This window comes from Aquarana catesbeiana, linkage group LG10 (genome assembly GCF_042186555.1).
Source record: "Aquarana catesbeiana isolate 2022-GZ linkage group LG10, ASM4218655v1, whole genome shotgun sequence".
NCBI lineage: Eukaryota > Metazoa > Chordata > Amphibia > Anura > Ranidae > Aquarana > Aquarana catesbeiana.
In genome coordinates this window covers 243,563,643-243,581,538 of record NC_133333.1, presented here as the reverse complement: position 1 = coordinate 243,581,538, position 17,896 = coordinate 243,563,643, and the positions used below count along the sequence as shown (strand labels likewise).

At 43.2% G+C, this 17,896-nt stretch overlaps 1 protein-coding gene across 13 annotated transcripts in view; it reads right to left on the bottom strand.

The window, feature by feature from the left end:
• The window catches only part of KIF1B (kinesin family member 1B), a 277,895-nt gene that overhangs the window by 47,337 nt on the left and 212,662 nt on the right, over positions 1–17,896 (bottom strand). For 8 of the 13 annotated variants that reach the window (XM_073603542.1, XM_073603543.1, XM_073603544.1 and 5 more), the window contains 7 exons: positions 14,640–14,888; positions 7,917–8,035; positions 7,707–7,792; positions 2,867–2,996; positions 2,466–2,628; positions 245–335; positions 47–162 (listed from right to left, as the gene is read on the bottom strand). In XM_073603542.1, the coding sequence (XP_073459643.1) occupies positions 47–162; positions 245–335; positions 2,466–2,628; positions 2,867–2,996; positions 7,707–7,792; positions 7,917–8,035; positions 14,640–14,888 (954 nt within the window). The remainder of the gene's footprint in view (positions 1–46; positions 163–244; positions 336–2,465; positions 2,629–2,866; positions 2,997–7,706; positions 7,793–7,916; positions 8,036–14,639; positions 14,889–17,896) is intronic. The other 5 variants (XM_073603553.1, XM_073603554.1, XM_073603555.1 and 2 more) reach the window with 1 other exon arrangement.

Below are 17,896 nucleotides of genomic sequence, written 5' to 3'. Positions count from 1 at the left end.
TAATTCAGACACTTTTTTGTATTTCTGGTCTGCTTTTTGGCATTACCTGAGATCCTGACCCTGCAGGTGAAATGGATGCTGCTGGTAATGTCCAAATACTTCAAACACAATCGGTTTGGTCTTGATGTATTCTGCAAAGGATTCAGTCACTTCTACAGCAATCTAATAAAAAAGAAGATGCATCAGCTTCATAAGTCAGATCATACGGTAGTAGCTAAGGAGGAAGGAATACTGAGATACTTACATTTTGTACATGGTAGAAACCCAGCGGATTCCCACGCCCGTTATTTTTCAGGGGTTCCGTAGAAAAGGCCTCATCGTGCCGATGGAGGAAACTGGAATGCAAATGTTTTAGAAATTAAAACCCCACTATACTGAGACAAACTTTCCCACACAATAACTGCAATCCTCCACCTTCATCGTCACCTTATCTGGCCAGGACATACGACTGATTAGCAGGTTCAGTTGACAGAGTTCCAAACAGTTTAAAATCTTTCTAAAATTAGCATAATGATAAGGTACACTTACCTTCATGCCGCCCATCCTTTCTTTGCAGGTTGAAGACTTCTAGATCTGGGCATGGGATGAGTGTAAGGCAGCCCATAGACCATGCAAATTTATTTCAAATATGCACGATTCCCCCATCACAACAGTGTTGACAGGGGAATCCCTCCTGTCGAGCAATTGTCTTCTCCCAGCGGGGGAAGCCATTCCCGCTGGGAGAAGACAGTGATTATCGCTAGCAGTTATAGCAGCCGCTTGTGATAATCGGAAGCAAATCTGGCAGGCTGGCTGCACCCAAATCGATCAACTTGGTACATTCAGCCTGCCCATTAATGGTTCCCACTGTAGCCCTCAGATTGGTTCAAAATGAGCGGCGGGACATCATGTGACAATACAGCGGCACTCTGAAATAAGGCATTGTGCTGCATAATTTTTATAAAACAAAGATACTGTGCAACATAGCTGCATATAACAGAGGGGATTCTAGTATTTACAACCACTTTAACTTCCAGACCTAACATCAGTAGTTTGGCTATGTCAGCCATATATGTGCAGCAGGTAGACTATATAACAAAATGTTTGTAGACACATGGTTAGCTTACATGAGCTTGTTGGACATCCCTTTCCAAAACCATGGGCATTACTATGGAGTGTGCCCCTTCTGCAGCTTAACAACTTCCACTCTACTGTGAAGTAGAAATGGGCTCGGGCGTGTTCGAAATCCCACGTGCCCGATCCCACCAGGAAGCCGACACTACACAGCGCTAATCACAGGCAGTGAGACATTTCCCCATCTGTGCAGCTGCGGATTGGGAAATGTCTCACTGCCTGTGATTAGCGCTGTGCAGTGTCGGCTTCCTGGCGGGAACGGGCACGTGGGATTTCAAACAAGCCCATCTGTACATGGAAGGCTTTCCACAAGATTTTGGAGTACATATGTGGAAACGTGTACCCATTCAGCAAAGGATAGAGCATTCGCAAGGTTAGGTACTGATGTTTGTAAAGCTCTAAGGAGCAGGGCCCTCTGATTCCTACTGTATTAAAGAGTAAGGATGGGCTCGGGCGTGTTCGCACATCCCACGTGCAGAGCCCGCCAGGAAGTCGGCACAGCGCTGCGCTAATCACAGGCAGGAAGACATTTCCCGACCTCTGCAGCCGCACATCGGGAAAATGTCTCACTGCCTGTGATTAGCGCAGCGCCGTGCCGACTTCCTGGCGGGCTCTGCACGCGGGCTGTGCCGACACGCCCAAGCCCCTCCTTATTAAAGAGTAGTAAACCCTGGTGGGTTTTACTTCCTCTTTATTTTCCTGCAAAGGTAAAGCATAATGGGCTACTATGCATTGCATAGTAGCCCATTATGTGTCACTTACCTGAAACCGAAGCCTGCGATGTCACTGCTGTCCCCACTAGCAGCGAGCATCCATCTTCACCCCTCTTCCTTCTGCATGCGCGCGAGAGCCGCCAGTCACGGCATGACCACTATTAGAAATGGCACGATGTGCCCTTTCTAAAGAGCGCATGCGCCGTAGACATCGGCGCTCGGCTTTTTAGTAAATATCTCCTAAACTGTGGAGGTTTAGGAGATATTTCAAGCACCTACAGGTAAGCCCTAATATAGGCTTACCTGTAGGTAAAAGTGGTTGTACAGGGTGTACAACCACTTTAAAGTGTATTGTATTTGTACTGTCTACCCTCAAGTTGTAAAGTGCTGCGTAAACTGTTGGCGCTATATAAATTCTGTATAATAATATTAAACAAGACCTGGCTTGCAACTGCCATTCCGTTTCATCCCAACAATGTTCAGTTTGGTTAAGTGCAGGTCACTCAAGATCCTCCACACCAGGCTAGTCAAACGATGTCTTTATAAAGCTGATGTGGTGTCCACATACTTTGGCTAGAAAGTGTACATTGTGTAAGCCTCACTCATACCTTGGACCATCTACAAAACACAATGACTCACTTGAACTGACAGAAGATATCGGCATATTCTGGTGGAATGCCATTGGCTTGTAGGACGGTGACACGGAAGGTGAAGACACTGCCGATCTTCAGGTGTTCTCCTACATCTTCAGAGAATCCTTCCATCATCATTTTTCCATCTAAGAGGCTGCCTGATTTCATGTCTATGAAAAAGAGGAAGGTGATCAGACAGAAGAGTAAAGAACAGACAGAGGCTGCACATAAAACCATGTTCTTGTGTCACAGCCAACTGCTACAAGACAATTCTTCTGCCTCGCATGACTATAAACTGTGTAAGGCAAAGCATGCGTGTGTCATAGGAGTCACCACTAGACAATGTCTGTACGTTACACGACTTACTGCGCACTGTGCTAGACAACGCTTTTGTGTCACATGACTCACCCATCTCGGCCAGCCGGTTCACCTCCTCCATAGGAGTGTTCATTTCCGAATTCTGGCCCTGCCCTTCCACGATGCGCAGTTCTTCCAGTGACAGCCCCGAGCGGGTGAGGACTGTGGATGTCATGTCGTTCTGCGAACAGAAAAACAAAAGCCATTCTTTAATGGCATGTCCACGTGGCTTTTTCAAAAGGAACATACTCATTTATTCAAGGAAATCTAGGTTACTCAATAATGGAATTCAGTTAAAATGGTGATTCACTTTTGTGAATAAAAAAAAAACAATACCCTTTAATTCACTTAAAGCGGGATTCCGGCCAGGAAATTTTTTTTTAAAAGTCATCAGCTACAAACACTGTAGCTGCTGACTTTAAATAAGTACACTTACCTGTCCTGGGTGCCCATGATGTCGGCCGCCCGAGGCCGACCCGTCCCATCCCTCGGGTCCCGGCACCGCCATCCTAACTAAGGGAAACAGGCAGTGGAGCCTTGCGGCTTCACTGTCAGTTTCCTGCGGCGCTCTCTGAATGGTCCTGTGGTTTTCTGGGAACACACACAGTTCCCAGAAGGCAACGGGGCCGCTCACCAAGGAGCAGGACACGCCGCGGAATAGGAAGAGGCAGATTAGGAAGACTGCCTAGCAACAAGGGTTCAGGTAAGTTTAAAAACATTTTTTTTTCAAATGTTTTTTTTTTTTTTATTTTTTTTTTAAATTTTTCATGCTATTTTTTATTTTAGGGTGGCCCCCCACTTTAAAGTGTTACTAAACCCACAACAGTACAACCAGTCTGTATATGCAGTAAAGCATGCTTGTTATACTCACTGTGGTATCTAAGGGGTTAATCCTCTGCATTGTGTAAAAAGGCTGTTTGATCCTCACCTTCTTCCACTGTCCCCAATCAATCTCCTGATAAGACAGAGTCTTAGGGGGCACTCTGCGCATGCTGTGTTTGGTGTGTATTGCTAGAGAGTTTTTTTTTTTTTTTCTTGGGATGCACGTGATCAGCACAGGGCCAATCAGCACTGCCCAGACAGAGGGTCAGAGGTCTTGCAGCCTCATAGGACAATCAAAGTAGCACGAAAACTTCTCCTACAAGCTTTAACCAGACACTGATAGAAGTCACAAGACTGCTCTAACTATTGATGAGAAAAAGGTATTTAGCCTTTATATTTACTAAAATAATTGCATTTCCATGTTCTGTGTACTATGGGAGACCAGATATAGCGAATGCAGGCTCCTGGGTTTAATTACACTTTAAGACCCTTGTCTTTTTTTTTTTTTTTGTAATCACTGTGTACTATTTGTGAGATTCCCTGTCACTTCTTGCCCCAGAGACACAACAGGAAGTAAAATTATCTTCAAAGAAAAAGGGAACTCCTCTCTTAGACAGCTGTAACCAGAACATGTGTTCCTACTGGCTTCACTACCTAAAATTTTGCATCACCCATCACTTTCTGTAAGAGTCACCAAGGCACCAGGACAAACGGGCAGGGTGCAACTCCCTAGCGGGGATAAAAAATCTGACAGGGGTCTCACGCTATCAAAAAACTAAAAAAAAAATTAAATAAATAAAAAAAAAAGTTTTGGCTTTGGCACGCATGCTTTAAAGCAGGGGTAGGCGACCTAGGAGAGGTGGAGATCTATTTGAACAACATAGAAGAGATCAAAGGTCACCAGCCCATAGCACATAGATAACCTAGCATGGCCCCATTAAAAAGGAAAGTTTTCTTCTCGCTGCAAGACAACCCGGAGATGCAGTGCAGTGAGGAGTGAGACATGCTGCATATTATCGCACCTCACCTGGATGGCACTGCACAGCAGATGAAGCGCACTGTGCTGCTGTGTGGTGACATGAATGAAGTGACGTAAAAAAAAGGGAGTGATAAAACACTCATCGCACCGCTCCCTGACGCATATTACTGCAGCCAAAAATGGACTACTGCCCGATCACTAAATAACTTAGATTTATTGTGCAGGCAAGTGTGAATAGGCCCCTAAGCCTTGGTTCATACTACTGCGTGCTGTGTGCAGGGCAGCCCCTTCAACCTGCGAGAAACACGGGGAAAGAATTCTCTGACTCTCCTGGAAATTCACAATGAACCACAGGGTGGGTGCTGGGCACATTATGTTTTGATGTGGGTTAAAGCACCTGCAGTTTACGATGTGTAGGGGTGCCATTATGAATTATTGGCACCCACACGTATCTGCTAAAGAGCAGCACATTCCCTGCATGTCAGGAACACACGCAACTTGGCGTGCATTCCCAACAAGCAGTGGCGGCCCGTCCATAGGGGGCGCACGGGTGCCGCCCCCCTACCCAGCAGTCCAAAAAAATATATATAATTTTTTTTTAAAAATGCCCCTCATTTAAAAAAAATTTTCTTTAAGTGCACTGTGTTTGGGCGCCAGACACAGTGCAATATGGGAAGCGCCATGTCAATGCAATCACGAGATTGCAGATGAGGCGCTTCATGTGCAGGGTTTTGACCTGCTTTGTGGCGCATTCCAAAGCGCCGAACAACTTCCGCTCGTAGTGCTTTGTTCTTCTAGTTAACTGGTTACTTCCGGTTTCCGTATGCCAGTGGTGAACCGGAAGTGACGTCGGCAGCTCTGTGGAACGCACGACCCGAGCGGAGCTGCCTGTAAGGTATGAGACTCAGTCAGCAGTGTATTGTTCTACTCTAATCTATATACAAGTCAGCTCTTACACCATATATGCTGCTGCTGGACAAGGTCAGTGGGTTAGTGCTGATGCGCTGCATCAGTGGGGATAGTTATAACGGGCACAGCAGGTGTACATGCCTGGCCGGAAACTCAGCACAGGGATGATGGTGGGAAGTGAACCCCTTATAATGGGTACAGTGAGGCTGCAATTGATGGGCACAGTGGCTGCAATTAATGGGCACAGTGGCTGCAATTAATGGGCACAGTGGCTGCAATTAATGGGCACAGTGGCTGCAATTAATGGGCACAGTGGCTGCAATTAATGGGCACAGTGGCTGCAATTAATGGGCACAGTGGCTGCAATTAATGGGCACAGTGGCTGCATTTGATGTATTTTTGTTTGCTTGTATTTTTCAGTTTGTTTGCGCCCCCCAAAAATTTTTGAGCACCAGCTGCCACTGCCAACAAGCAAAGATGGGAGCCAAGAATAACACACAGCAGCCTGTTCTTTTAACTACAGCCCTAGCCATTTACCAATTCCCCCTCTCAGGCAGCTGTCACATTAATACAAAATAAGTGTTGATATCTCTGACATTGTAAGCAACAGCCTTTTATAACACTACCAGACTAGCAATAAGGACCTGTCATAAGCCCGTTGCCTCCTGTGGCACTGACCCCCTGAAGTTACCCTTTGTGCAGCACCTCTTCCCCTCTGCTGAGGTTGCTTTAACACAGACACAGCTCCGAGGTCTGCTGGGCGGGAACTCTGCTCACTGATTGGTGCTCTCTCTCCTGTTCCCGTCTGACCCACCCCTTACCCAGTACTTGCTTTGACTAATACGGAATGCGCATTAGATGTGGCAGGGACGGTCAGGAGCGGCGGTTGCGGTTGTTGACGCGGACGCGTCGACAGGTTGCCGACTCGGGCTTTAAAGTATAGACAGAGCTATTTTGGTTGTACTTCTTCTATAGATTCACAGGAGTTCAGTTCTTTCTGCACTCCTCTGATCCGTGTTCAGCTGAAGCCTGCTGTTGGCTGAAGTCACAGAGCCAGTCCAGGCTCTGAAATAATCCCAACCATATGGTCAGGATAAGTGCCGGGACAAGGTCATCTAGAGCCCAGGGCGAACATGCCAAATTTAGTTTATTCAGGATGAAATGGAGCTTAGTTATGTAGCATGAGGCTGTATATTCTGCAATATTTACATTTTTGGTAAACTCATCCAATGAATCCATGTTCTGCAAGCTGAGATAACAAGCACTGTATTGATGCATTCACACAATTTCACAGTAGCCATGAGATAAAACAAAGTTCAGGAATATTCCTTTCTCCCATTGTTTTGCAAATCTATGTACACTACAAACTGTATGATTGAATCAGTTCTGACATCGCTGTTTTACTAACCTAACAGTTTATTATTCTAAATAGGAATCCTTCATTTTGTTTGCAAATATTTAAGATTCTAACTACCAGCAAGAATCCGCCGGATCCGTGGGGTTTGTCCTCTTTCTGGGGGCCTTTGTGGAGTTTTTCCCGACCCAGGTGGAAGCCGCCATATCCAATTTTGGTTAATTGGCGGTTATATTTTCATTTCTTTTAAATCACATTTCCTTTTTGATATGGGGTTGTCTCCTTTTGCAATTTTTTGCATGGTGTTTTTCAGAAATTGAATACTGAATACATTTATATATTCTCTCTTCTTAATACGCCTCTGAAGAAGGGTCATCGTCCTGAAACATGTCAGGCTGACAGAGGAATATGTATTCGCAGTCGAAAGCACAAAGAAATAGATCATGAGAAAGAACCTGTCTGTATCCTGTATAAGTATTTCTTGTAGAGATCTATGCTTAGATCTACCTGTTTTTATGCTTTTTTAAGCAATTTTCAATAAAACATTTTCTTTTATACTGTTGCTGTTTGCCTGTAAAGTCCCGCTGTACCGGGGGGTACAAAAGGTTTCCCTCTTCTAGGGTCCTTGTTTTTTCGCATTTAAATTGGGATGTTGGCAACATTGATTTGAGGGTTATTTCCCTCGGTGGTTCACCATACTATACATACTTCTCTTTTAAATCATCTATATTTTTATTACATGTATAATAACTTCCCTCAATTTGCATTTCTTCCAATGTGCTGGAATAACATTTTCTCTGTATAAGAAAGTCTACCGTGATTCCTACCTTATTGAAGTAATCATTGTCAAAGGAGATCTTAGCGGTCCCAGACTGTCGTATTCCAGAACCGTAATCTGGAGCTTCCTCGTCTCCTATAGAGGAGAAACAAAAGTGGCACAATTACAGCAAATAATATTTTTGCAAACAACCTGGCGGGTCAATCTCTCCTCATAAAACTTTGCTTTAGAGACAGAAAAGAAAGAAAACAGTACTAACCTGCTATTGCTTGTACTGCAACACGCAAGAAACCGCGTACATCCCCCTTCTCACTCACTATGGCCACCCGATGGACCAAAGGAACCGGGAAGAGCAGGTTACTGAGATAAACAAATGCTCTGAAAAAGAGACCAAAAAGGATTTGCTGTCACATAGGAAAGGAAAAAAGAGCTGATGTCCCCCAGACAATCTACTGATCCCATCAAATCTTTTAAATCTCATTTATCAATAGCTGGGAGAAGAACCAGTTATGTTGTCGCAGAAGCTGACCATTTGTTCTATCCTCAACCCATACATACATTCAGAAACAATAAAAAAAGGGGGGGGGGGGCGACAGATTACAGGGCCAGTTTTTCGTTCAAATGCAGCGATAAATAAGGCCCAGTGAATATCCATGCGTCTATTCACATAGATGTTATATGTGGTGTGGTATTTATAGGCAACAATGTATCATGTAGCACAAAAGTGACACCATTAATAAAACATCCTGATCACATGACCACCCCAAAACACATTTATTCACCTTTCAGGGGTTAGAAGTAACAAAAAAAAAAATAGAAAGCACAAACCAACTAGCTAAAGATAAGTAACAAATGAAACGAAATGCATAAACAAAAACATAAATAAACACAAAATGCATAAAATAAGGATTAATAAAGCCATGTAGCAGCATTACAAACATAATAAAGGAATACAAAATTATTATTAAACTGCTAAAAAAAAAAAAAGAAGATGAGAACCAAAGATTACAATACTACTGGGTTCCGAGCCTCCCGCCAGATGCATAATTGAATAAGGGGTGTCCAGAAATCGCGGGCTTTGTCACTGAATAAAAAACGGTTCTTGTTGGCCAAGGCATCCATTTTATATTTCTAGTGCATAATTGGACATTTTTTTTTTTTTTAATCTCCTGGCATTATAAGAGCCGATGTTAGACAAGTCTGATCACAGGATGTTGCTCCCACGGAGGTATTTCTGGGTTTGCGGGCTCTGGCGCTGTGATTGGCTGGAGCCGCAATGACGTCACTCCCGCGCATGCGTGCGCGAGCTGGTAACGGCACAGCAGCTGAAGAAACGGCACAAGCGAGCCGTTTCTTCAGTGCCGATGACTTTGGCACATGCTGATTGCTGATATAGTGAATATCTCATAAACAGTGCAAGTTTAGGAGATATTTACGGTACCTAGAGGTAAGCATTATTATATGCTTACCTGTAGGTAAAAGTGGTGTGTAAGGGTTTACAACTACTTTAATTGGTGCCCTCTGCTGTTTCTTTTAGTATTTCCTAAAGAGATTGGCTTCATTGAAGAGCTGTCACTATTTTCTATGGGCACTAACTAGGCTTTTTTTTTTGACCTCGATGATGTTAAAGTGATTGTAAACAATCACCTTGTAAAACAACCCATTCAGTTTAAACTAGAAATTAAAGGCAAAACATTTTTGTATAAATATATAAAAAAATATATAAATACCTTTTCCCTCCCTTTCACAGCTGGGGGGGGGGGGGGGAGCAGCAGCACATTGAGCTTCCCAGTGAATGGCTGTGCAGCAGGGGGCGTGTCAGGGCAAGTCTGATCATTGGAGGAGAGCAGGCTGAGTTCCCAGCATAGCTAGGGAACTGACTAGGTGAGCTCTCCTGCTTAGTGTGGTCAGTTTTTAATAGGAAAGCAGGAAGACTGGCAGGAGCACATCTGGGAAGCAATACAAAGAGAACAGGAGACTTTCTCATACAAGTATATGGTACAAGCGGGTACATATCAGGAATATGAAATGTTGGGGGTAACAAACGCTTTAAATATTTCAGCATGTTTTACCGTTGAACCTGTATAGGTCATATAGGACAGGTAGAAGACATGGGGGGGAGGGGGTTCTGGGGAGAATGCACTGCGATATGCTTGCACTTGCTACTACGTTAAGTTGCATTTCTTCCACTGAAATACATGGGCTGCGACTTATCATGCAACCCAAAATATTGTTTATATTCCCATTGCACACTTTCCTGAATAGGGCTTAGGAATGTCTGGTCCTGAAGCAACAACCAGCTGGAACTGCAGAGATCACAGATTAAAGTGGAGTTCCACCCACTTTTACAACTCTTCAGCATCCCTCACTAAACTGTGCATTGTAAACAAATTGGATATTTTTCTTATCAGCACCTACTGTATATCTGCTGTATTCATTTTTCACTTCCTCCCCCCTGGCCGTGGCCCATCGCATCATTTCCTGTTTGCAATGCCTTCTGGGAAGGGGCGGCAACTTCCTCTGACACTGCCGTTGCTATAGAAACCTGACCTGAAACCTATTACACTGCTTGTGCTGCACTGAGCATGTGCGAGATCTGCAAGGATGAGATCCAGGAAGAAATACAGTCTGGCTTCAGATGCCCACACTTAAGATGGCCATGGCCTGCTGTAAGTTTATAAAATAACAAACTACTGCTATAAACTAACAAAACACACCTTAGTTTACAGACTAACTTTACTAGAATACATTAAGCTTGTGTATTATAGGGGTATTTTTATTTAAAAAGTATAATTTCGGCCGGAACACCACTTTAAGCACACATATTTGCCAACACAGCATTAAATAGCATCTAAAATCTTTATTGAAGAACGATCACATCACAAGGGGGACATAGTGCAACCTTTCTGAGTCACGCAGGACCCCTTTGTCAGGCGAGAGGCTCCGAAATGTTGCACTATGTCCCTTGATAAATTATACAGAATGGGGCAGAGGAATCAAATTGAACACCACATCCCAATAAACTAGAAAATAGGAGGGGGAAATAGAGGTGACAAACCTCGGACTTTTAAGGTGTTTGTAGTATGAAAAATATGGTAAACAATTACACAATAAATATTAAATTTTATTACAAAAATAAAATTAAAAAAACACGAGAACAATGTTTCATCCATATTAAAAATCAATTGTTCTATAGAAAGGCATATATACAGACACTACCACTCAACATGTTTCGCTTTAACCAAAGCTTCTTCAGGAGATTCCGGTGTGACATGTTATATGCTATAGACAACAAAAGGATTGGAATATTATCCTTTTGATTTTGATTTTGGATATGGATAAAACACTGTTCTCATGTTTTTTAATTTTATTTTTGTAATAAATATTTAAATTGTATCTATTGTGTAATTGTTTACCATATTTTTCATACTACAAACACCTTAAAAGTGCCGAGGTTTGTCACCTCTATTTCCCCCTCCTATCTACTATGTCCCTTGAGTTGAAAAGATTTTGGAAGCTACTTGATGACCCGTGGTGTACTGGAAAGTATGTGCACTTAACTTATAAGTCCAAAGTCGCATAAGACGCACAAGGGTGAATGGAGTCTTTAACAAAATCTAAGACAAAAAGTTTTTGTTTGGCAATGGTTTTACCACAATTAGTTACTGGTAAGACAACTGAACATCTGTGATGACCTTTCATAAGGTTCCCAGCACAATGAAGGCTTACTAACTAAAGAAGGTTTAGCTTTTGAGAACATGGACTTAACCGACAAAATGGCTGCACTTAGGACAAATGCTAGTGAGAAAGCATGTTTTTTTATCTCTGGAATACCCCTCATTCATAGCCAGGGGCAAGAGGACAGGGAATACATTAGCTGCAAGGTTGGTGAGGTGATGGCAAACCAAAACTAAAAGTAACAAAATTAAAATTAATTCAACATAAAAAAAAACAAAAAACAAAAAAACATATGCTTTGTATACTGTTAAAATGAAAATGAAAACCATGAGCAAAAAACTGGGTCAAGGGTGCGTCACACTCTGCCACTTTACTGACTCCCCAACATGTGACAAGGCTGGAAGAACAAGCTCTCGTTTCACCCGCCTGAGAAGCACATATATAGAATCTGCCTTGTTACAAATAAAGCTAAAAATGTTTGTGAATATTGAAAAAAAATTAATCCAGGACATTAAACTTTTACATTTTATTATTTAGAAATAATGAACACGCTATTTATGAAATGTGTTTTTAAAAAATATATTGTATGGATTTTTATTTTGTGGTGTGTCCTTACCAAAAACCACCATTAATATCGAAACGAAAAAAAGGAGCTGTAAAAACATTTAAGCTTTATAAGAGAAGCCATGACAATACAACAGAGCAGGCTTTCTCAACCAGGGTTCCTTCAGAGCTTTCTAGGGGTTCCCACATACAATGATCTCCACTAACCACCAAAGTAAGGGGGCATTTCTTCACTGACCAAAGTAAGGGGGCATTTCTCCACTAACCACCAATGTAAGGGGGCATTTCTCCACTAACCACCAAAGTAAGGGGGCATTTCTCCACTGATCACCAATGTAAGGGGGCATTTCTTCACTAACCACCAATGTAAGGGGGCACTGACCACCAAAGTAAGGGGGCACTGACCAAAGTAAGGGGGCATTTCTCCACTGATCACCAACGTAAGGGGGTATTTCTCCACTGATCACCAAAGTAAGGGGGCATTTCTCCACTGATCACCAACGTAAGGGGGCATTTCTCCACTGATCACCAACGTAAGGGGGCATTTCTCCACTGATCACCAAAGTAAGGGGGCATTTCTCCACTGATCACCAACGTAAGGGGGCATTTCTCCACTGATCACCAACGTAAGGGGGCATTTCTCCACTGATCACCAATGTAAGGGAGATATTTCTCCACTGATCACTAATGTAAGGGGGCATTTCTCCACTGATCACCAATGTAAGGGGGACATTTCTCCACTGATCACTAATGTAAGGGGGCATTTCTCCACTGATCACCAATGCAAGGGGGACATTTCTCCACTAGCCACCAATGTAATGAAACATTTCTCCACTGATCATCAATGTAATGAAGAATTTCCCCACTGATCACCAATGCAAGGAGGCATTCACCCACTAATCAACAATGAAATGAAGACTTTCCCCACTGATCACCAATGTAATAAAGAAATTCTCCACTGATCACCAACATAAGGGGTTATTTCTCCACTGATCACTATTTTAAGGGGAAATTTCTTCACTGAACACAAACAAGTAAAATGGGACACTACAGTTTTCACAGTCTGTTTCTTTCCTGGCCATTATTAATTTCTACAAATTGTATGAGAAAAGGGGTGTCGGCAAATATTCAGCTCTGGGTGTCAAATATTCTACATATGTCATATTCTCAATTATGTTATTTAAAACTTTCAACCGTTTACTTTTTTACTGTAAAATGAGACCTTAAAATAATTTCAAAGGTTTGTCCAGGGTAAAAAAAGGTTGAGAAAAGCTGCAGTAGAGGAACACGCTTGAGGTTACAGGTAACCAGTTCCTTTTAGTCAACTAATGCATTTACAAGAAGTGGACATCTTGTATGCTAAACCAAATTTAATAATAAGGCAGCTTCTGTAGGTTCACTGGGAAGTGGGGATGTCACCAAACAGGGATTGTGCCTTTGTATGAGTGGAGTTTACAAAGGTACCAGATGGGAAACTAACCAAACACCTGTGATTCGGCCATGGCAGTATTGTTTGGGAGGCTGTTGCAGGCATGTGCACCTTCAGGTACCTACAATTCATACCTTCAGCAGTCTGTTCTCATTCCCCTCACTAACTAAGGATAAGATACAACAGGCCTCAATCATTATATCCAAGCTTCCCACCATACTGCACTGGGAGACTGAATGGAAGGCATCCAAGCTCCCCACCATACTGCACTGGGAGATGGAATAGAAGCCATCCAAGCTACCCACCATACTGCAATGGGAGACTGCATGGGAGCCATCCAAGCTCCCCACCATACTGTCAGACTGAATGAAAGCCATCCAAGCTCCCCGCCATACTGCACTGGGAGACTGAATGGAAGCCACCCAAGCTCCCCACCAAACTGGAATAAGAGACTGCATGGAAGCCATCCAAGCTACCCACCATACTGCAATGGGAGACTTCATGGGAGCCATCCAAGATTCCCACCATACTGCACTGGGAGACTGAATGGAAGCCATCCAAGCTCCCCACCATACTGCGAGACTGAATGGAAGCCATCTAAGCTCCCCACCATACTGCACTGGGAGACTGCATGGAAGCCATTCAAGCTACCCACCATACTGCACTGGGAGACTGAATGGAAGCCATCCAAGATTCCCACCATACTGCACTGGGAGACTGAATGGAAGCCATCCAAGCTCCCCACCATACTGCACTGGGAGACTAAATGGAAGCCATCCAAGCTCCCCACCATACTGCACTGGGAGATTGAATGGAAGCCCTGATAAAATGTTGTGGGCAACGCAGACCGTTTTCCCTACAAAATAATTAGATAAAGAAGGCCTAGTGTTAGTTCGGATAAGGAAAACAAGATATGGCCAACAAGGCTGCCCATCACATTCAGAACCAACAGGGAAGTACGGGAGGTGGGACAAGCTGAACTTTTACAGGAAAAGTAGATGCACAGAACTTCAGTTGCATCTATTTATGGTCTACTGATTATACGGACATACAGTTTTCACTGAAGATCCCCTCTGCGTATATATTTTAAATGAACAGTTAGATATGCTTGTGAATTGTAATGAAAGGTGGGTAAGACCTATGTGGTTGCACTGGAGAAAAGACTCTGAAGATGTACCAGGACACATGGCCTGTAAAATCTTGTATGCTTAAAAGAAGCTGAAAGACTACCAGACATTCTCAATATTATCGTTTTGGGGTTCTGTCGGGAGCTTGTCCTTCCTCACCCTTTCCTTGCACAACCTCACCAACCTTCCTACTAAAATGAACCAAGCAGAGCGGTCGTAAAACGGGTCCTGCCCATCGCTGAACAGATCCGATCCTTCCTCATTGCCGACTTCGGAGCTAGTGTCGTCCACAGAAGGCTCGTCATCAAAGTCGTCCATTTGGTCCTGCTGTTCATCGGCCAGCTCTGTGATGTCTGAGTCCGCTGTTGAAAAGGTGGGGGATGGGGTGCGGTCTGCCAGCCGCTCGTTGACGCAGCCGTGGAATATGGGTGAACTGAACAGTTGTAATGGAAGATTTGTTATCACAACCCTGAGTTACACAAGGAGGAGGGGTAGGGTACACTCAAAATAATTTACCAGCAAAACTGAGAATAAAATAAAATAAGTGCCATGCAAAACTGAGGGAGGCACAGACTGGCACTCAGGGTACAGACGCCAAAGCTCCAGGCTGCAACCCATGGTCATCACTCTAGTCTATGAGTGTGTGCATGTATGGATCTGTATTAGTTGTGAAAAGGGATATTGGACTCTAAGCTCCTATGGGTCAGAGAATGATATGAACTGTTCAATGTACCAATGTACCTTGTAACTCATTGAAAAAGTAAATTCTATATCTGCAATCTCATTAAACTCTATATTAAAGCTCATTTCCCCTAAAGTGGTATTCCAATCAAACCCCAACTAAGCCTACATCTACTCCCACCCCCATTCTAAGACTATTTCATCTACCCTGTAAAAGAAAAGATATACTATACCTACCTATCATGAAGCCACTCTGGTTTGGTCACATGGCCAGTTTCAGCGTAAAGGAAAGGCAGCGACAACGGCTGCAGAGTCTGGGTGATGACGTCACCCACAGGCTTGCCATTACGGGGCAGCCGTTGTCGGCTGTCCCTCCTCCACACTGAAGCAGGCACTGGAAGCCGATCATGTGACTTGACCAGAGCGGCTTCAGAATAGGTTTCCTTTATAGGATCGATAAGAGTCTTGGAATGTGGAATGGGGGTGGGATTAGATTTAGGCTTAGGGTATGACTGGAATTCCACTATAAAATTAATCTAACCTGGTCAAAAACAAACTGGCCCAGGCTTTATAAAAGGTCCTCATTTCTGGAAAAGTCAGGAATAAGCCATCAAGCTTCACCCCCCCCCCCCCCCCCACTCCCCGTCCTTCAACTGTTAAATGCAGGAGCTTCGAATGCCCAGTAAACATTTAGTTTCAACAGCTGAATGATAGAGGAGTAGATCTAGGTGGCAGGAAAAGGCAGGTATTACAGTGCCTTGAGAAAGTATTCACACCCCTTGAAATTTCCCACATTTTCTCATGTTACAACCAAAATTGTAAATGTATTTTATTGAGATTTTATGTTATAGACCAACACAAAGTGCCACATAATTGTGAAGTGGAAGGAAAATGATAAATGGTTTTCAAAATTTTTTACGAATAAATATGTGAAAAGTGTGGGGTACATTTGTATTCAGCCCTCCTGAGTCAATACTTTGTAGAACCGCCTTTCACTGCAATTACAGCTGCAAGTCTTTTTGGGGATGTCTCTACCAGCTTTGCACATCTAGAGAGGGACATTTTTGCCCATTCTTCTTTGCAAAATATCTCAAGCTCTGTCAGATTGGATAGAGAGTGTCTGAACAGCAATTTTCAAGTCTTGCCACAGATTCTCAATTGGATTTAGGTCTGGACTTTGACTGGGCCATTCTCACACATGAATATTCTTTGATCTAAACCATTCCATTGTAGCTCTGGCTGTATGTTTAGGGTCGTTGTACTGCTGGAAGGTGAACCTCCATCCCAGTCTCAAGTCTTTTGCAGACTCTTCTGAGATTGCCCTGTATTTGGCTCCATCCATCTTCCCATCAACTCTGACCAGCTTCCCTGTCCCTGCTGAAGAAAAGCATCCCCACAACATTATGCTGCCACCACCATGTTTCACGGTGGGGATGGTGTTTTCAGGGTGATGTACATTGTTAGTTTTCTGTCACACATAGCGTTTTGCTTTTAGGCCAAAAAGTTCAATTTTGGTCTCATCTGACCAGAGCACCTTCTTCCACATGTTTTCTGTGTCTCCCACATGGCTTCTTGCAAACAGGACTTCTTATGGCTTTCTTTTAACAATGACTTTCTTCTTGTCCCTCCATAAAGGGCAGATTTGTGGAGTGCACGACCAATAGTTGTCCTGTGGACAGATTCTCCCACCTGAGCTGTGGATCTCTGCAGCTCCTCCAGAGTTACCATGGACCTCTTGGTTGCTTCACTGATGAATGCTCTCCTTGCCCAGCCTGTCAGTTTAGGTGGACGGCCATGTCTTGGTAGGTTTGCAGTTGTGCCATACTCTTTCCATTTTCGGACGATGTATTGAACAGAGCTCCAAGAGATGTTCAAAGCTTGGGATATTTTTTTATAACCTAACCCTGCTCTAAACTTCTCAGCAACTTTATCCCTGACCCGTTTGGTGTGTCCCTTGGCCTTCATGATGCAGATGGACTCTGTTTAGGTGACTTCTGAAGGCAATTGGTTCCACTAGATTTTAGTTAGAGATATCAGATTAAAGGGAGCTGAATACAAATGCACGACACACTTTAAACACATTTATTTGTAAAAAAATTTGAAAACCATTTATCATTTTCCTTCCACTTCACAATTATGTGCCACTTTGTGTGGGTCTATCACGTAAAATCCCAATAAAATAAATTTAAATTTTTGGCTGTAACATGACAAAATGTGGAAGATTTCAAGGGGTGGGAATATAGTTTTTTAGGGCAGTGTATGCTACTTGGGCAAAAGTGAAGTACCCAGCTATAGCCTGGGCCAAGGATCGGAAGGGGTTCCAAAGGGATCAGTTGGAAGACTAAAACAGGTACATGGAGGGATCACAACCTGATGAACATTAGCACTGTTACCTTAGAATTATTTTAGTCCAGATCAGGTTCACTTTAATATATAATGTGCATTACAAATGCCATAGACATACATGATCTCAGCAGGATCTGAGGGAACACCTGGTAGATCCAGTGATAGTAACATATGGGAACTGAATCCTAAGTGCCAGTGTGTAGGTGCTCTAAGGGGGAAGGATCAGCTACAAACAAAATTAAAGAGGATACTAGGAGGCCAGGCATAGCAGGGTGCAAAAATAAACATTTTTAAAAATACATTTTCTTCACATTCACTTATATTCTATCTGTAGTGACCCAGGGAACCCCTAAATTGCATGGATTTAAATGATATTGTGAGACGTGCTCCAACTTCATATTCACTGAACTACAA